This window comes from Prionailurus bengalensis, chromosome D1 (genome assembly GCF_016509475.1).
Source record: "Prionailurus bengalensis isolate Pbe53 chromosome D1, Fcat_Pben_1.1_paternal_pri, whole genome shotgun sequence".
Taxonomy (NCBI): Eukaryota; Metazoa; Chordata; class Mammalia; order Carnivora; family Felidae; genus Prionailurus; species Prionailurus bengalensis.
In genome coordinates, this window is record NC_057346.1 from 77,215,028 (window position 1) to 77,236,543 (window position 21,516).

General features: G+C 39.5%; 1 protein-coding gene across 2 annotated transcripts in view; it reads left to right on the forward strand.

Moving 5' to 3' along the window:
* Window positions 1-21,516, forward strand: part of NELL1 (neural EGFL like 1) — an 882,973-nt gene that overhangs the window by 520,461 nt on the left and 340,996 nt on the right. For both annotated transcript variants that reach the window (XM_043580819.1, XM_043580818.1), the window contains exon 14: window positions 8,598-8,720. In XM_043580819.1, coding sequence (XP_043436754.1) covers window positions 8,598-8,720 — 123 coding nt within the window. The remainder of the gene's footprint in view (window positions 1-8,597; window positions 8,721-21,516) is intronic.

The following is a 21,516-nucleotide window of genomic DNA, read 5'->3' on the forward strand; positions in this document are numbered from 1 at the left end:
AGCAATGAATTTGAGAAAAATCAAGACTTGGTGATGGATCTATTATAAGGGATTAGGGAGAAAGGAGTTTCAAGAATGACTGATAACTACATGACTCTAATTCTTCTGTCATGGTTTTACAGTGACTGTCTTGGTTTGAATCTACCACCTTATAACTGTGGGCCACAACCTCTTTGTTCCCATTTCCTCATATAGAAAATAGGAATAATAATAACTCTTAACTCATATGAATGCTATGATACAACTAGGTCAGAGTCTGGTTCATAGTATATGACACAATTAGGTCAGAGTCTGGCTCATAGTATGTGCTCACTAAATGTTACTTGTGAAAAATCCCAATTGTTAGTTCTCTAACAGAGGAGGGAAGTGACTAATTTCTTAAAAATTAAATATACAGCTGGGGCGCCTGGGTGGCGCAGTCGGTTAAGCGTCCGACTTCAGCCAGGTCACGATCTCGTGGTCTGTGAGTTCGAGCCCCGCGTCAGGCTCTGGGCTGATGGCTCGGAGCCTGGAGCCTGTTTCCGTTTCTGTGTCTCCCTCTCTCTGCCCCTCGCCCGTTCATGCTCTGTTTCTCTCTGTCCCAAAAATAAATAAACGTTGAAAAAAAATTTAAAAAAAATTAAATATACAGAAGACTTTTGATTTTGGCCAAGACGGACTAGCCCTGTTTCTCCTGGGTCTTTTCTTCTATAACCAAAAGAAAACCCTTGGACACAACACAACAAATACCCAGGAAGACTGAAAGATGAACAGAAAGTGAACTACCTGGGAACTTTGGGACTTGAGGAGCCACATGGAGTGAGTTCCCCATTTTATTTTTGAATCTTAGTCATCCTAGTTGAGGAGCTGAAGCAGACTGCAACCTTGAAACCACCAATACACCACCAACCACATACTATAAAAGTTCCAAGAAAAGTCCACTCCACTTCTGGGGAAAAGGGGGCTTCACGGAGCAGAAAACCTTGAAAATACCAACTCTACTTTAGCCATCTTTCAATGGGAAACCTGCTTGGCAGAGAGAACCTGCTGATTGTCTCCCTGTAGTAATGTCAGTGGGGTTCAGCATGGACCTGGGCCTCCACTCCCCACCAGCAGCTTGGAGACTGAACAAGGCAGTGCAAGGTGGGCCAATAGGCACTCTGCTCTTTCCCAACTTCATTGTCAGGGGAGCTCACCATGGAGCTGAACTTCATCCAGCATTGACAAAGTAGTATGAGGCAGAGCTAATACTATATTTAATAATAAGAGACTGAACACTGTCTCCCTTAGATTAATAATAAACCAGTGATGTCCACTCTCATGACTCTTGTGCAACATAGCACTGGAAGTCTTAGCACAATAAGGCAACAAGAGGAAATAAAAAGCATAGAGAGCAGAAAGAATTAAAACTATTTCTGTTTACAGATGACATGATTATCTAGGTAGGAAATCCTGAGGAATCTACAAAAAAAATTATAGAGCTAATAGGTGAGTTCTGCAACATCACAAGCTATGAGATCAATGCACAAAAATCAATTACATTCCTATATGCTAGCAACCAACGTCTAGAAACCAAAATTTTAAAAAAAGATTACTATTATATACAGTTGCTCCAAAGTAAAATGAAATACCTAACGAAATAAATCTAACAAAACATGTGTAGGATCTGTATACTAAAAATTACGAAACACTTAGGAAATAAATCAAAGAGTAAGTAAATAGGTAGATATACTATGTTCATAGAAGAAGACTCAATATGATAAAGATGTCAGTTCTACACAGATTGATCTGTAAGTATAACACAAACCCTTAATAAAATTCCAACAAGAATTTTTATAGAAATGAACAAACTTAATTTAAAATTTATGTAGGGGCACCTGGGTGGCGTAGTCGGTTACCTTTCCAACTTTGGCTTAGGTCATGATGTCAGGGCTGTTAAGTTTGAGCCCCATGTTGGGTTCTGTGCTGCCAGCTCAGAGCCTGGAACCTGCTTCAGATTCTGTGTCTCCCACCTTCTCTGCCCCTGACTCTCCCTCTTCCTTTCTCCCTTCCTCTCTCTCTCTCAAAATTAAATAAACATTAAAAAAATGTTTTTAAGTAAAATAAAATTTATGTAGAAAGAGAAATTAGAATAACGAAAACAATTTTGACCACAGAAGAGTAAAGTGGGGGAAATCACTATATCTGACATTAAGGCTTTCTATGTGCCTTTCTATATACTTACAGTAATCAAGGCAGTGTGGTATCTGCAAAGGAATAGACACCTAGATCATTGGAATGGAATAGAGAACCCCAGAAATAGGCCAACGTACATATAACCAATTGGTTTTTGACAAAGGTACAAAAGCAATTTAATTGAGGAAAATAGCTTTTTCAATTTTTGCACTGTAACAATTGGACAAGTGTAGGCAAACAAAACAAAACACCTCAACTGAAACTGTATACCATATACCATATATACAAAAATTAGCTCAAAGTGGGTCATGGGCTTAAAATGTAAAATGTAAAACTGTTAAAAAAAATAGAAAATCATTAAGACCTAGGGTTAAATAAAGAGTTATTAGACATGACATTAAAAGCACTATCCATAAAATAAAAAATAAATTGAGTTTCATAAAAAATTAAACTTTTGCATGTGAAATAATGATGAGGATGAAAATACAAGGCATAGACTGTGAAAAGATATTTACAAACCACATAATAAAGGCCTTAATATCTAGAACATATGAAGAATTCTCAAAATTCAACAGTAAAATAAAAACCCAAGTATAAATGCATAATAGACATGAGCAGATAATTCACCAAAGCAAGCCTCAGGTCGAAAATGAGCTTGTCAAAAGATGTTCAACATCATCAGCCATTAGCAAAATGCAAAGCACAATGTAGTATCACGTACACACCTATCACAATGGCTAAAATTTTTAAAGTGGCAAAACGAAATGCTGACAGTGATGTGGAGAAACTTGATGACTTACACATTGCTGATGGGAATGTAAAACAGTACAGCTATTCCAGGAAATTGTTTGGCAGTTTGTTACAAAATGAAGCATGCATTTATCATATGACCCTGTGTTCACACTTTTGCATATTAATCCAGAGTAATGAAAGTATATATTCACACAAAAACCTTTACCCAGATGTTCATCGAAACTTCATTCATAATAGAAAAATACAGGAGACAATCCAAGAGTCCTTCAGCGTGTGTATGTTGAACAAACTGTGATGAATTTATGCAATGGAATACTACTCAACAACAAAGTAACTTGTACTGTGGACACATACAACAACTTGAATGGAATTCAAGGGCATTTCATCTAGTGAAAAAAAGTCAGTCTCAGAATTTACTTACTGTACGTATAATTCTATTTATACAGCATTCATTGAATGACAAAACTGTAGAGATGAGAACATGTTAGTAGCCAATAAGGGACAGGGACTGGGGGGTAGGTGGGTTTGGGGGAGTGTTGAGTAGGTGTAAACAAAAAGCAATAGGGTGAATATGGTGGTGGGCACCTGAACTTATACATAGGATAATATTGCTTAGAATTATACACTTATATGTACATATACACCCCCAAAAGGAGATAGATATTGTTTTTTAAAAAAAGGTGTAAACTGAATAAGGTTTGTAGACTAGCTAACAGTAATATACCAAGTGTCAGTTGTCTCGTTTTCATGTTGTACTACAGCTATATAAGATGGCACTATTGAGGGAAGGAAGCAGGGTGAAGTGTAATGGTATTCTTTGTAGTACTTCTGCAACTTACTTTAAGTCTGTGATTATTCTCCTTTAAAAAGTAAAAAATTAACCTACACTGTGGCCAACACTTTAGAAGTTCCTTTTGATCACACGGTAAGGTGAAGTTTTGGAAAGAATACAGGAGAAGAGACGAGGAAGATAGATGGAAGTTTGAGTGCCAGACATACAACTTATTGTATGTACTGTATGCCCAACATATTATATGTACTGACACCTCACAGGTGCTTCAAACCTCAATTTTTTTATCTATAAAACGTCTGATGAGATGTGCTTGGCTCCTCCGAGTGAGGTCATTGTAACAATTTTGTAAAATGCATGAGAGATGACTTTGGACAAAGTAAAGCTACAAGCCCACCAGACCCCAAATATGGAGCATTTGCAGCTGAAGTGACTATTTCAGTAACTTGTTTGGGTCCTGACTAGTCTACTAAGAAAACATGGTATTTAATTTTTTTTTATTTTTTTTTAATGTTTATTTATTTTTGACAGAGACAGAATGCGAGTGGGTTAGGGGCAGAGAGAGAGGGAGACACAGAAGCAGAAGCAGACTCCAGAGCCTGATGCGGGGCTCGAACTCACGAGCTGTGAGATCATGACCTGAGCCGAAGTCGGACGCTCAACTGACTGAGCCACCCAGGCTCCCCTAATTTTTTTTTTAACGTTTATTTATTTTTGAGACAGAGACAGAGCATGAACGGGGGAGGGGCAGAGAGAGAGGGAGACACAGAATCTGAAGCAGGCTCCAGGCTCTGAGCCATCAGCCCGGAGCCCGACGCGGGGCTCGAACTCATGGACAGCGAGACCATGACCTGAGCCGAAGTCCGATGCTCAACCGACTGAGCCACCCAGCTGCCCCGAAAACATGGTATTTAATTGATAATGGCTGTTGATTCCACTTGATTGCATTATTACAGAGGTAGGGTAGAGTCTTTCTGAGCCATTCTATGGAAGGAAAAGGAAGAAAAGGAGGAGGATAAAGGACCTATGTGATAATGACAGTGCCTCATCAGTGCTCAACAAATATTAACCAGCATAACAATAATTACCATCATTAGTGGAGAAACAGCATGCTGCCGTAATCATTATTCTTTGTCCTGAGAGGTTGGATACTCTAATTATACTAATCAAACTCTAGTCAGACATCAACAATTCTAAACATACATCTTTCACCTTTCCAATTTATAGTCTTGTTTCTTGGGGACAATTGAATCTAAGCAAATAACTTCCTTGGGTATTCAAAGAGATATTCTAATTTAATTATCTTCAAAAGCCTATCTGTTCGTAGCCTTTCTGCCTGAACTATAAAGGAAAGAGAACATTTTCTTAACGAATTTTTACTACCGTCCAACAATAAAGTCTGCTCACAAATAATTGCAGTAGTGGTGGTCTTAGTAATAGTAGTAATAATGGTCATAAAAATAGCTTACATTTATGAAGCACGTACTAGTTGCCATGTGCTCTAAGCATTTTACTTACATTAATTAATGTAATCCTCACAACCACCTCAGAAGATAGGTTCTATTATTATCCACATTTTCCGTATTAGGAAACTAATAAGTGGCAAACCGAGGGTTGTCTCACCCAGGCTGCGTGGTTCTGGAGTCTGTGCTCTCAACTTCCTTGTGCTGCCTCTCAGAGCGCTTGTCCTCCCGCTTTTGCAGCATCTCCAACAGCTGGAAGGGAATTTGATGTTTTTGGAAGGAGAGCATTTCATATTTGATGATTGTTGTCCAACATAGGTCAGATCTTCAGTGGAAATTTGGGGCTAGTATATACAAAAAGACCGTCTTCCTTCCTGGCTCTATGGAATCACTTCCATATGTCTTGGTTTAACTTCAACCGTATCCAGATTGCTTGTAGCTGCTGACTGATGTGGTCACCCTGGCGTCTAGTGTCACAAATACGAGCTCCCTCACTTACTGGTTTTGTGATCTTGGGAAGATTCTGTAATGTTTGTTTGTTTGTTGTTGTTGATGTTGTTGTTTTTGTATCTGCTCCTTCATTGTAAAATGGGAAAACTCATTTCATGTGATTGTTAGGAGAATTAAATGATATGTGCAATATTTAGCTCAGTGCTTGGCACTTTCTAGGCTCAATACCATTATGGGAAGTAATGATAGGCAAAGTGAGGGTTGTATAAAATATGCTACAATTCCTCTCTTCAAAGTTAGTTAATAAGGCAATAATAATAAAAGTCACAAATATCACCATGTATTGTGATATGGTTGCCTCCAAAGAGGTAAAGATACCAAATTCGGTAAAAATTCCAAGATGGGTGAAATTTATGTGGTATGGGGAGGAGGTATGGAAGGCTTTCCTGGCAAAAGTATGTGCATGAAATGGTGTTTGAAGCCAGGTGGGGGCAAAGGTAGTCCAACTACATTGGGAGACTGTATTTTAAGTCATGGACATAAAATGTTAAACTGGAGAGGGGTAGGAATGAACTCTTGCATTTGCAGGGCCATGTTGGGGCCATCTCATCAGAGAAGAGGGTTTGCTTCAAGAATATTGGGAGAGAAGACTATGTAGGATGGATATTGTAATTACCTTGATGAGGGAAATCCTTTCATAATGTATACATACAACAGATCATCACGTTATACACTCTAAATAACTTAGAGTTTTGTCACTTATGCCTCAACAGAGCTTGTGGGGGGAAAAGACCAGGTAGGCAAGGATGTATCAGATGTTTGAAATGTTGCATAAAACCATGCCTTTATTTTGCCTGTAGTGCCTCTCATGGGCAATCCTGACTGAGAAAACTATGACCATTTTTCAAAGACCAGTTCAAATACTACCTTTTGCAAGAAGACTTTTCTCCCTATGAGCTGAAATTTCTTTACCTCAGTGGACTCTTATTTCAGTCTATTCCTCCTATCTAGCATGACCACACGTGCCAGTTTGCCTAGGTCATCCTGAGTCAATGCTGTTATTCTAGTGTAATTATTAATAGAGCCCCCCGTTCACTCTAAAATATGTTGTTTTCTAGGTAAAATACAAAGTCATCTCCTGGTAACTCTTATCACTTCTTTCTGTTCTGCCTAGTTGCATATTGACATCTGGTGGCCCCTATTAAAATGTTCGTGTGAACAGAGACATACCTACTCACCTTTGTAGTCCCAGTACAGACCCTAATAATTATTAAATTAATTTAAATAAGGGATTGAAAACTTCAGTGTCAAAGTCTATGTTCTTAGACTTTGTGTGCCCGACATTCTCTGGTGTTGTAACTGCATGTACTAGGTGTTTAATTGGTCTGTAAATTTGATTGGACATCCACAGGGTGATACTATTTCTGGAGTATGCTGGAAATAACATTAGCACAGACTAGATGTGAGTTCTCATAAATTTTCTCTTCTCCCTGCATGGTAACCTGTGCACGCTTCTCACTGACCATTTGCATTGGTCTTATGGCCAAAAGAAAATTTTTGTTTTGAAAAGTTGAAGGTGTTCAGTCATATGCCTATGTACGCTTTACTTTAATTACACATGGGTGACCAAAACAGCTGTAGGTTGTAGAATTTAACCTTTCTCATTACTGGGTTTCTGTTAGGAAATTTAGAGTAAAAATTAACGAAGATAGAGGATATTTCAATTGATTGGTACACTTTTGTAACAGCACGCTACAAACTATATTGAATTTTTTAGTGTTGTTCAATTAGTGTTATTTCTTTGGGGTTGCTAGCTGGAATTTCAACTCTTGTATTATAACCTTTGTGACTTAAACCTATCTTAATTTTCTTCTTAAAATTTCTAACAAGTTGTACTAGCGGATGTTAAAGGGAATAAGGCCTAACCTTTCAATACTCTTTATTTACAGAGTAGCGATTTAGATGACTCTTTAAATGTCCTGCTGATGACAGGAAGGTATCGCTGTCTGTGAAATCTTGATTTCTAACTTGGATTCTTGCAGTGTATTTTGTAAGGTGTTAGACCTATTTTCCTCATGTTTTGTGGGTTAAGGATGCTGTAGCTATTTGAAAATATATAACCGTGTGATTACCCATCAGGTATCAACCCAGGGGTTGATTGCTGAACCCTGTGAACTTGGACTACCTGGAAAACTAGAGTTAAGAGCCCTGCTGAAGGCCCTTGAAGAGAGATCCTGACTAAATCCCTTTTAGACTCAGCACAACCCCATGCTTGCCAGCATTTCCTGTTACCAAATTCCTTTGAAATTCCTTGTTAGTCAGCCCTTCTTTGCCAAGTTTTATCAGCTGAGCCTCCCTCTTCAATTTTACTCCCTTTGTTCTAAAGAAACTATGGATTCTCACATGTGGGATTTTTTTTTTCCCTTTTTTAACCTTAGAGGTAGGTTTCCCAACCCAGGAACAATTGACATTTTGTACCGGTTCATGCTTTCTTGTGTTGGGTTTTCCTGTTCATTGTAAGATGCTTAGTAGCCTGCCTGTCCTGTATCCACTAGATTCTAGTAACACCCCTACTCAAACCATGATAACCAAAGGTATTGGCAGACATCATCAAATGTTTCCAGTGGGGATGGGATGCAAAATTACCCCATTGAGACACTTCCTTGGAGCCTCTATAGAAACATTTGCAGAGCATGGAAAAGGCAATGCCCCCAGAGCAGTACTTACCAGTCGTGTGAGTTGCATAAGATGCTGCCTTCTCTGACCCTTAGTCTTTTTACCTGCAAAGTGGGGATAATGACATCTATCTTTTAGACCTGTTGAGATTTCCACCACATCAGGGATAGAAACTTCCAGGTATATAGTAAGATCCCCATACATGGTAGTCATGCCATTCTTATGTGGTGAGTCTCAACTTACTTTTCTAACACCTGTGATTCCAACTTAAGAAAAGGTGTCTCTTTCTTTTTTTCTCACCCTGCAAACAGAGCATGATGAATGCGGCAGCGGGCAGCACAACTGTGACGAGAATGCCATCTGTACCAACACTGTCCAGGGACACAGCTGCACCTGCAAACCGGGCTATGTGGGAAATGGGACCATCTGCAGAGGTAGGCTTGCTGCCTTTGAGGTGAGCTGTGAACAGCTTCCCTGCCTGGGCTTCTGGTACTCATGTGGTAGACCCTTGTCACCATTCTGGTAGCTGAGCATGGCTGGGGTCCTGTTCCTGGTCTGTCATCTGGTGAGGGCACTGTGCATCAGAGAAGAAAAATGATTTAAGTCTACATTTTGGATTGAATGCAAAAGGTATGCATTTGAGTCTGGGGCATGGTTCTACACCTTCATGGCTCTGTTTAGCTTTGCCTCTTGGCCTGAGTTTGTGAGGGACACTCTGATTGCTGACGTGGGTTTTTATTCCCTGTGTGCTTTGCTCAGAGGGCAAGTGGGCACTGCCAGTGGCCATACTCCAGGTTCTGCTTGCATAGGAAGCTGAAAGTTTTAGCCTCTGTCTGTGTGGTAGCAGTTCAGCAATTCAGATGTAGTGCCTTGGTTTCCATCTGCATTTGGAATAAAATTAAAGTTTCTCCTTGTGGCTTACGAGAGCTTTCAGGATCCGGTCTTTGGCTCCTCTCAGCTGGCATCTCTCTTTTCTCTCCCCTCATTCCCTTTATGCCAACATATTATCCCTCACTGTGTCTCAGACATGCCAACCAGCTTCCAGTTTTGGGATTTGCACTTGCTTTCCTCTCAGCCTGGATGTGCTCATTTCCTTCAGGTCTTGACTCAAGTATCTCCTTATCAGAGTAACGTTCTTAGGCCGCCTCTAAAATAGCATCCTTAATATTTCTTAGCCTCACACCCTACTTTATTTTTTTTTTTTTTGTTTTCATTAACACAACATAACAGAACATTATACATTTATGTGTTTGCTTCTGTATTGTCTGCCTCCCCATTGGGATGTAAACTCTCTGAGAGCAACTGCTTGGTTTTGTCTCCCTGCTGTGTCTCCAGCGAGTAGATGGATGCCTGGCACATTGTAGGTGCTCATTAAATATGTGTTACCTTACTGAATTAACCAGCGGAAAGTGACAACATTACATTTAAAAGGAGGCAAAATGTACAAAAGACAGGAAATGATCCTTTGGGTTCTATATTATTATAATTATCCCCACTTTAGAGGAAACAAAACTGAGACACAGGAAGGCTGAGTAGCTTGAAGACGGAAGTAATATACAGTGAATAAGTCACCATAATCACGCCCTAATTTGGGCAGAATTTAAAAAAAATGACTTTATTCTCTGTTGGTGAGGTTGGTGCAAACAGGTTTGTTTTTATTTGTGTACATGCGTGAGTGTAAATTAGTGAAACTTTTAATGGCAATTTGAGAAAAACCTATCAACATTTAAAGTGAATGTGAAGAGTAATAAAGGGATTCTCTTGATTCCATTCACTTTATCTCCTGAAATGTATTCTGGGAAAGGCACATGCCCATGAGGGGGGAATGTGCACATACAGAGGTGTTTTGCTGTGTTGTATATATTCATTGAAAGCCAGATACAGCCAGAAAATCTGTCAGTAATGGAACGATTTATTTCACATGTCATTTTGTGGAAGAGAATATAAAGGTTTAAGCAACTTTAAGTGTATGTATGCACACACATGTGTATGTGTGTTCACATACATACTCAATGATCTCCAAGATGCATTTTCGAGAAAAATCAAATAAAGCTATAGGACATTACCTGTAGCATCATCACATATCTCATTTATTATTTATAACTACCTATATGCATACTTCTGTAAAGCATAAAGACTGGGACATGCAAACTGCTCATGTTATTGCCCGTGTGTGTGTGTGTGTGTGTGTGTGTGTGTGTGTGTGTGAGAGAGAGAGAGAGAGAGAGAGAGAGAGAAAGAATGTTCACTTATTATGAATTCGATGTTGTTTTTATCTTTTACAATGGGAATTTATACATATAATATTTGTGGGTTTTTTTTAAGTTCCACGAGGCAAATAAAAATACCAGTGCTCAGCTTTTAAAAGAAGGCTGAAGATACTTCAAAAGTAAAGTAAAAAGACATAAATATTAATATAATTCCATGGATTATCCAGCCCACTGCTGGTACTTTCATGCTAATGCTATAAATCTGAGACGCACATAGGGATTTGATTTTAATGCATTTTTTCTTCAGAATTATGTTACCTCATAAAATAATATTAATTACCCTAGTTCAGTGAGTTTGTGTTTGCCCAACCCTCTCATGCCATTGTGATAAGTAGTGGCTTCACCTTTGTGGAATTTGAAAGTCTGATTGTAAAAAATTATGAGTTCAAATAATGTTTCTGGTGTCCACAGGCTCTGAAAATACATCTTCCTTTGAAAGTTACAAATCAAGGACAATAATTTTCTTCAAGTGGTTTTCGTGGTCAGTTAGGTGGACATCAATAAGATGGGGAGAATCTCGTGTTTATAAATGTTGCCTGGGGAGGCAGTGCAATGTAGTTCAAGAACTGGATTGCAAATTTAGAGAACTAGGGGTTAGACAGGATTTTGTTGCTGCCGAATTGTAACTTCTGTATTTTTACATACTAAAATTGGGTGAATATCCCCATCCGTGTTTTTCCAACAATGTTATTGCAAAGAGTTATGAAAGGAATATATATATATGTGTGTGTGTGTGTGTGTGTGTGTGCATATATATGTATATATGTATATATATGAAAGGAATATATATATGTGTGTGTGTATATATGTATATATGTATATATACATATGTATGTATATATACATACACACACACACACACACACACACACACACACACACATATATATGTATCAATGTGTTTTAGACTATCACAGGCTCTAAAATGTAAAACACTATTAGTAGTAGTAAAACAGCAGCAGTACAATGAGGGAAGAGGTGGAGGCAGTTAATGAGTTGGCCTGAACCTCAGCCTTCTGCCTGAGTTGCCCAAATTTGTGCTTCATTTGAGGACATACACTTTGTAGTTGACTTTTCCACCTGTAACTGAAACATTTACAGGAGTTGGACAAGGATAACTAGATCACTTTAACTGTTTTTTTTTAACATGTAAAAGCTTTTCTGGACGTGGTATTGTTCATGGAATTGACTACATCTGCATAGAAATAAAAACCATTAACACTACTAGTAACAAAATATGAGACAGCAATTTCTCAAACAATACCAGTTGGTGTGAATTCTTTCACATGGGTTTTCCTGGTGGTCAGTGCCCATGGAAGGTGTTTTTGGAATTTTTTTCACACGGGTGGTAAATACCTGTTCAGCTTCAACATTCACAAAGTAGGTGCAAGATGCCTTGCTGGGTATGTTCACATATGTTATCTCATTAGTTCCCACCATATCCCTGGGAGCTTGATAGCATCGTTACAGCTCACAGGCAAATCTTGAATAAGACATAGCTGAATCCAATTTACCTGGATTAGTGCTACTGACTACTTTTAGTTTCTTCCCTCCAGGCCCCTTCCTGTACCTTCTCCATTTTTTTTTTCTCTTTCTCCCTCTTCCTCTTTCTCCCTAACTATTCATTATTTAAGCCTCTCTCTTTTTCTTTTTTCTTATATTCTAAGTAGAGACTGTAAAAAAATCAGAAAGGGAAGAGAAACAGTACAATGACAATCTATAATTTTCAAATTTGCCTATATTTTTGATAAACAGACTACAATACTTTGAAACTGTGCAAGATTTGTTGCTAAAAATTTGGGGTTAAATGGACAGAACACGTGCAAATTGCTTCAGGTCCAATTTGCACAACCTGACATACAGGTTGGGGTGGTCTGTGGGATGTTTATCTGCTTCCACAGTCCTGCATTAACCTGGAACTGAAGGTGAGTTTGGGGCAGCTTCCACTTAGTAGGTAATAGGCAGGGCCTTCTCCCTTGTCTGTCCCTAAGGGCTGGGTAAGATATGATGATCCTTGAGAACACTATCATCTTCATGACTAATACTATTGACATTTATTAGTCAATTTATTAGACTGTAAAGATACAGTGGGAATAAATTCTGTGTCTAGAGCATAGTTCTGGGCACCATAAGAGCAAAAGGCAAATAAGACAAGGTCACTGGAAACTTCACCATTTAGTATGAGAAAAAGATTTGAACAGTTGCTTCCCACCCAATGTAACTATTTACAAAATGGTATTATCTCGTGTGCAAAAGGCTTATAAGGAATTATTCAAGGGGTGCCTGGGTGGCTCACTTAAGCGTCCAACTCTTTAATTTCAGCTCAAGTCATGATCTCATGATTCTTGAGTTCTAACCCCACATCTGGCTCTATGCTAAGTGTGCCAAGCCTCCTTGAGATTCTCTCTCCCCCTCTCTACACTCCTTTCCCACTTGGGTGAGCTCTCACTTTCTCAAAATAAATAAAGAAAAAAAATATTCAAAATTTAGAGCCACATGAAAGGTATTATTATGTGTTAGTTAGTTAGGACTCCTTTGGTTGCGAGTAAGAGAAATCTACTGGCAAGGCTGGCTATGTGACTGTCAGAGCCCAGAGTAAAATAAAAGACTGGGGGGAAAAAGTAGAAGAAAATTTTTTTTTCTGTTTAAAAGTACTAAAATATAAAGTTTTTGCCTTTCTTTTGTGGTCTCTTTCTCACCCTATTGTGATGTTTTTTTTTATTTGCTATTTAATGGGACTTCCTTGGCCCTGAAGATCCTTTTGGGGTGAGTGCAGACACTCAGAGGAGCTTCAGGCCCATCCCCTAACTTGGCACATGCACTTGGCCCACTGAATGCAGGGCTCGTCTCTGCCTTGACCAGTGGGGCAGGGAGGTTGAGCCAGGTGGCTCCCCTTCCCTTGAGCCCTGTACCCCAATCCACAACAGATGGTCAACCTAAGGGACTGCAATCTCCCCACCAGTTCCCCACATCACCTGTGGAATGCACCTGAGTGCTGACAGGGAGGATGACACAGTTATACTTTCACCTGGAAAACTCCGAGCCTGCATTCCTAACCCCTACCCTGTGCAAAGACCCTGTTGGGGGCAGGGGGCAATTGCTGCTTAGTGGAGAAGAGAGAGGCTCTGAGGGACCAGAGCCCAGGGGTCAGAAGAATGGAGAGATGAGAACCCATCCTGGAGAGGGGGGTAGACTATGGGAGTGAGACCACACATGAGCTAAGGCTCCAAAGCCCCAGTGCATGCTCTGTTGTCTGGTTAGACCTAATTTACAGAACAAATTCAAATATGAAATTAGTAAAAATGTTAATGTGGTGACCACAGAACATGAATCCCCAAATGAAGGGTCCTTCTGAGTCAGGGGCCCCATGCAACTGCCTTGGCTGCATGCTGGTGAAGTTGGAAGTGTCAACTAGCCTTCACTGTCCAGGTGTGTCATATGACCTGAGGGCGGAAAGGTGGCTGGGATTTAGGAACAGATTTCTCTAAGAGCCAGAATGCTGATTGTACGCTGTCTCCTTGATGCTTCCTTGTGGATTGGCTTCATATTTCTCTCTTTTTACAGGCAGGCTTTATGTTTGTCCATGTGGTTGAGGATCAGATCCTCTGTTTTGTAGACTCAAAACTTGGCCTTGTCAGAGTACCAGAGATGATCAATCTCTTGGGACTGATATACTAATTTTTTATTTTTATTTAAAAAATTTTTTTTTAATGTTTGTTTATTTTTGAGAGAGACAGAGACAGAATTGCGAATGGGTTAGGGGCAGAGAGACAGGGAGACACAGAATCCGAAGCAGGCTCCAGGCTCCAAGCTGCCAGCCCAGAGCCTGATGCGGGGCTCGAACTCACGAGCGATGACATGACCTGAGCTGAAGTCAGACGTTTAACCAACTGAGTCACCCAGGCGCCCCACTGATATACTAATTTTTTATGATAAGCTGTTGTGGTTTGAAGAAAGCCTAAAAATGATAGCTCTCCCCACCCCACCACCTGCATTCAAAACCAGTTGAGAGAGAAATGAATTGAGCAGCGGGAACTAAAATGTTGATATGAGTACTGATAAAAATTACACCAGAGAGCACGGCTTATGTATTCGACACTGGTATTTGTAATATTGAACCCCCGAATTAGACAGACTTCTGCATCTATTCATGGTGGGCCAAGGTGACACCTAGGGCTTCCTGTGTTTATCTCCACATAGGACTTTTTCACATTGTAGGGCAATAAAAGTCCAGAAGGGTTGTTTCCTGTGTTCCTCCTAATCCCTAGTGAGTAAGTGAGGGAACAGCTGGGCTCCACAGGTCAGGTTTCTCTCACCAGCAATCAGGGAAGAATGAGAGGGCGTGGCAAGTGGCCTAGGGCAAACATTTCTTAGAGAAATCAGATCAATGGAAAAGAAGCACCCCCTTCCCCAAGTCCACCTACAACTTCTATTAAGAAGTGTCACAATGTTTGTGTCTGTAGTTTCACTGTCTTTCTTAGATGAAAGATACACAGGGAGCCTTTTTTTTTTTTTTTAATAAATTCTGAATTATTTAAGTGAAAAATCACAGCTAAGGAGTTAGTCTGGGATTTTATTGGCTCGTCACCTCAGTATCTGTTCCCTGGCTGCAACTCTCTCCATTGTAGGTATAGTGATCTAGGGTCTGCTCTAAACGTAGTGTGATGCACTTGCTCAAAATCTTCCAGTATTTCAGGAGACAATGGGTGATATTACACTCCTAGTGTCCCCTAAATGTTCTTTTGTTGTCTGGAGCAATATAGTAACTAATCTTCCCCTTGTCCAGTGTTTATTTTCAAACCATGTGAGTGGGCTCTGTAATGATTTTATAATTTATGGAAATGTACCTTCACTTTTTTCCTACCTTTCAAGTCCAGGAAGCCCTCCCTGATCTCAGGCTGGGTGAGTGCTCTTTCTCTGTGCTCCAAAGACACTCTCCAAACACTGCTCCAGTCCCCATAATCCTATGTTGCAGTTGATGGTTTTACTCGCCTGCTTCCTGTAGGCCAAGGCTATATATCTTGGTTTAACCAACATTTACCATAGAGCTGAGCATGTTATAGTACTCATAAATTTCCTGATGAGTGAACACATTAAGATTCATTTCTAATAGAGCATACACTTGTGTATCTAGAAGATTCTGCAACAAAGCAAAAATCTGCATGGGACACAGATGGTTAGGCCACTGGAGCCTTGCCCCCAGCCTGAGAACACCACCTCTCCTAAAGGTAGATATGCAAATGGATGTTGATGTGGAGTTGGCTTTGCTAATTGAATAACTGACTTTCAGAGAAGATCATTACAATAAAATTAACTTCACTGTAAAAGTTCTTGGAACATAGCTGCATGTTTATTCTGAGGCACCTCAGAATCCTATAGTTCTCTGAAGTCATTTATGAGTGTGTTTGCATTGAGGTACATTTGCAGAAGTGCTGTTCCCTAGAAATTCTACTTCATGGGAGGCTGGATAAATTGTACAAGAAAAACCAAGAAAGTCAGTAACAGAAGGCTAGAGAAGGTTTAATATAGACAGAGTAATGTGACAGTACATGCTAAAGATGTAGATGGAATTCTGAATTAAGTAATATAGGTACCTTACATGCACAGAGTTGTTTTCAGAAACTCAGAGGCACTATGGGAGGAAGGATGAGGGAGAGGCAGAATAGAAAAGTAAGTTATTTTACTATGATATCACTGAAGATAATAAAGTTGATAAACTGCTGGGCTATGAATCAGAGAAGATGATATTCAGGGATTTTGAAGTACACGCAAGGGGAATAGGAAAGCCTTTGGCAAGAGTACTCACAGCGCTCCAGACGTGGTTTTCAAAGTGGTTAATGTAATGAGGAAGGATTCAGGAAGGTCTCAATCTAAAATTCTGTCTTTAGGTGTACAAAGTGTTGGACATGATGGCAAGAAGCAAGATTGACATTATAGGCTGGTTTGACCCATTTAGAGCCAGAACCATTTGTAAAAACACATTTGTATTGATAAATAGATAAAGGTGGTGAATATATGTCTAAGAGTGCACCTCTGGTTATAGAGCAATTTCATAACATTTCAAGGAGGGATTTGAAACTCTACCCTACACTTGGTTCATTTATAAAATCAGGAAGCAGGTAGATAGAGGAAGCTCAGGATCAGACTCTGTCAATAGGAAGAATCTTTGCAATAAAGTGGACCGTACTTCTAGCAACGAGAACCACTTAAAATTTTCCAACTAAAGAAGATGATGTGAGAGGGTATCCCTTTGGTAGTGTTTAAGACTTTTATTTCAGGATCATATTGAAATAATTGGGCCAGATCAGATTACTATAAGAAATGTACACATGGGTGTACATGTAAATGTAAATGGGCACATGGGTGGCTCAGTCAGTTAAGCGTTCGGCTCTTGATTTCAGCTCAGGTCATGATCTCACAGTTGGTGAGTTTGAGCCCCATGTTGGGCTCTGTGCTGACAGTGGGGAGCCTGCTTGGGATTCATTCTCTCTCTCTCTCTTTCTGCCTTTCCCCCGCTCTGTCTCTCAAAATAAATAAATAAACTTAAAAATATGTGCCTTTCAAATTTTTTTAGGACTATTTGATGATTTAACCATAAAGCATAAACAAAGATAAGATTGATGTGGATGTGGATGACAAAATCTCTTTCAGTTCAACCAGTTACCAAAAAGTGTTCTTAACACAGGGATATAAATTGTAACATACAGTGGTAAGAAATAGTTTATTAGGAACACTCCAAACCGTAATGCCATGCTTAAATATTCATAAACCTGAGGAATGGGCTACAGAATGATGGCACGATTTTCTTCTAAAGAAGCTATTTCCTATTGATTAAAGTCTACACTCTTCAGCAAGGCACTTAAGACCTTGTATCAGCTTTGCCATATCTGGATATTTCAAGCCTCATCTCTTACGGTAGCTCTCCTCATTCCCTTACCATTCTCTTAACAGGCCAGGCCAGGCAGTCTCATGCCTCTTTCCCTCTCCTTGGGATCCTTTATTATACTGGAGACACTTTTCCATCCTCTTTTTCTTCCGGTTGAAATCCTGTTTATCCTTCTTAGTCCCACTCAAATCCCATTTTTCCTTGATCTTCTCAGTCAGAAAAAAATGGCTTCCTCTCTCATTTCTACTTGTAATATTTAATGTGTTATGCATTATTAAATTGAGCTGTTTACATATCAGCATTTCCCACTGACATAAGACGTAGTGCTTCCTGGGTGCTAGGTAAATATATATTGATGTGAAATAGGAATTGGCTAGTTCATCTCACACAAATCCACTCTGCTCTTGTAGCTTCGTGTATTACTGTGAGTCTAAACCACCATTTAGATAATCAAAGAAAAATTAAAATTGTAAATGCTTGTGTAATATCTATTTTAATACTTCAGAAAACCATCAATGGATCTGTTGTTTAAGTTCAGATACATTATCTATTTACATAGAAAATTCATTTATTCTCTTTTATGTTTCATTCCTATTGATACTGAATACCCCATCAGTACCCCATGTCCTGTGGATACCGAACATAATTATACCAGGAATGATTAAATGCTTTAGCTTAATTTAAGAGTCTATAGGCAGCCCAAGTGAGGTATCTTTCTTGCGTCTGTTTGTTTGTTTGTTTGTTTTTGCATCTGTTTCAAAATCTTAAATGGCTCCATTTTAGACTCATCCACTACTTATTCAGTAATCTCAACCAGAGCTAGATTTAGAGCTGGAAAGCACTTATCAAGTGCCAAGTCAAGGCAACATGGGGAACATTACAAATTACTAGACACAGAACTCTGCCTTTCATGTTGCAAGAGACTTTCATAGTATCTTGGCATGTACTGTTGAGTAGGATAGTGTCTTTTCATATTGTTTCTTGGCTCCCGTGTGACCAATGGGAAACATTCATAAGACTCAGATCAGTATTTCACTTTGTGGCCCCAAACAGCATGAAATCAATTATTCTGTTGGGTCATTTAACTTTGAACCATTGATAAACTTAGGATCACATTGTTTTATAAAAATGGAGTATTACTGTACCACTGCCTCTTGGAGGTTTAGAGTGTCACCATTTTTTGTCTCCATTCCTATAGGTTCAAGTCAGTACAAAACAGACATGGGACAATGTAGGAATCATACTGTTGACCTTATCTTGTGCTCTCTGGGACAATCAGGCCCCATTTCAGGGCTTGCCTCTCATACTGTCTTAATTTTAAGGGCAGAAGCTGATGAGAGGATGCAGATACCTGGTCAAATCTCTGCTTTACTGATTGCATAGAGATGGGAAGTTCTGGGGCTCTCTCTATGCCTGATGCAGAAGGTCTGAGAGAAGTGATGGTTTGTGTCATGCTGGAGCCATGGTCTTTGTGGCACACATGAATCAGTTTGTCACTTGGTAAGGGAACACTTCTCATAAAGGAAAGAGCTGTTACTTGAATATAGAAACAAAAAACTTTTTTTTTAATGTGAAATTTATTGTCAAATTGGTTTCCATACAATACCCATTGCTCATCCCAACAGATGCCCTCCTCATGCCCATAGAAACAAAGAAACTTAATACAATCATTCCGTTATCATTCCCTCCTGCTAAGATAGCCTGCTAAGACTCTCCACCCCCCAGAAGTGCTCATCCCTTTTAAATGCACCATTGGTAATAGTAAAAGGACATTGGTAGTAATGTTCACAAGAGTATTTGAGTTACAACTGCAGTGTTAAGCAGTATTAAAATAACTTCAAACCTTTTTGGCAAACTCACTACCCTAAAAATGCTTACCCACAAGCGCTGGTACTAAATTTAGAAGTGGGTGTATTTGTTATAGTCCTAACAGAAAAAAAGAGTGTCTATGCCTGGAGGGGATTCTTATGCTTAAAGTTTCAATATGTTTCCTTTGAAAAAAAAAAATGTGACTGGAACTAGAAAATGAAACTGATTGTCTCTTCTAAGTTATCAAGAGATGTTCTGCTCATCAGCCCGATGGAGAACTGCAAGTGGACACAGAACCTGTTTTGCAACCTTGAAGCTAACACAGAGCATTAACAAGCCCCAGGCAAGGGAAGGGGACTCGGGTGGCATAGATACAATATATTGGTTGTGTAGTTTGGCTTAATAAGGCAGACTTGATATAGTCTTGTCCTGACCTTTAATATTCTTTTCCTACCAGTGCATATTTACTGGGCAAAAAGAGTCTCTGGGATGCACTAAAGCACTTTCACCTACCAAAGTCTGTGTTTACCTTTTAAAGTTTGCAGACAATAGCTATATCCCTTGGGGCTTAAAACTTTAAACGAGCTTGCATCACAGAGGGAGTGGGAATCTGATGCTTAGACAAGTGCTGATTCTTTTGAGTGCATTTTGAGGATTGTACTTTGGTGAATTACATAGATGTTTGTTATCCATAATTGTCACATCTGAAATGACTCATGAGATTAGCAGAGCCCTATAAATATATTTCAGTCCATTTTATTTTAAAACAGTCTACTGAACATTGACTTTCTGTTCAGAAATCAAGATAACACGGTCTTTTTTTCCTAAGTAACAATTCTCAATGGACCAGGACATGTTTCCTGATGTTTCTTTAGGCGACATTATTGCAGATATCATAGTCAATCTCTAGGCCATCTTCTGGAGTAAGAAGTGTTTGGGGGAGCAGTTATTTGCAAAATAATCAAAGTATTTAACAACTAGTATTATAGAATGGTGACAGTTATACTTGACATGCCCATAGCAACTCAGAATATGCGCAAGGAGTATTTATCTTATGTAGGACCACAAAACTATGGTGTACGGCTGAGCACCATATTTTAAGACAAGTTTAGCTTCAAGAGATCTGGTCTCTTTTAATGATGGTTGTGCTATGAGAGAGCTAAGCAGCAGTCAGGAGCCTAGGCCAGGTACTGCTACTGGGTCTACCCAGCCCAGATACTACTTTAATATTACCTTAGAGACTGCTCTTGACTCCGATTTGTATTAAAGACACAAAGGACAAATGGAAAAACACTTACATATAATCTGCAAATGTTAACAGAATTTGGGGGTAGTGCTAATATCAGTCCTTCCTCAACAGGATCTTGGTGGAATGCTTAACTACTGCTGACCAGTAGAATGTGCTGTGGTTCACGCTTGCCTGTGTTGCATTTCTGCCTCATTCTATCCCAATACAATGATGTATTTCTTCATTTCAGCCTTATGTTTGCTAGAATAAAATCAGGTGTTTTCATGGCAGAGTGCCCTAGCTCTGTTGATAATTGCTTAAAGCTTACTCCTTAAAATACAGTTACTTTACAACTCAACCACACTGAATTCATGTCTGTTTCTACTGCATTTGCTTCCTCTTTTCATTTATACCTAGATGTTTATTTGCCAGGGCGTCTGTTTTACACAGTGTCCTGTGAGAACTGAACCCATCAAGTGACCTCTTGCTGCTCATTTCCCCATTTGTTATTAGGAATAATGACACTCCCAATTTCTTCTCTCAGCTTTTAAATGGGAAAACTATAACACAAAAGGGCGAACACACATAAAATTACTTGTATAAGGCAAGGAAATAGTGGTAGCTGCCGTAACAGACAGCTCCAAAATTTCAGTAGGTCCAAAATAATAAATTCTGATTACTCCTATCATTGCACACAGAGTGGATGGTGAGTCGGGATGTTGCTCTGCAGAGTCGGACAGGAACCTGCTCACTTTCCATCTTACAGCTGTGACCTCTTCCTGCTTCTCAGAATCCTTCCCACTCCATCATCAGATGAGGAAAAAGCGGTCATACAGGGGAGGTTTTTATGGGTCAGACCTGAAAGTTGCACATAACACTTTGGCTTGCATGGCATTGGGCAGAACTCAGTCTGTGGCCATATTGAATGAAGCAGAACACCGGGAAGGTGGAGGACACAGCTGTCGGTGAGCACTAGCAGTCTCTGCCATATCGTTGTTGTAAATAAAATTCTAAGTGCCACTCTTAGGAGTGGCTGC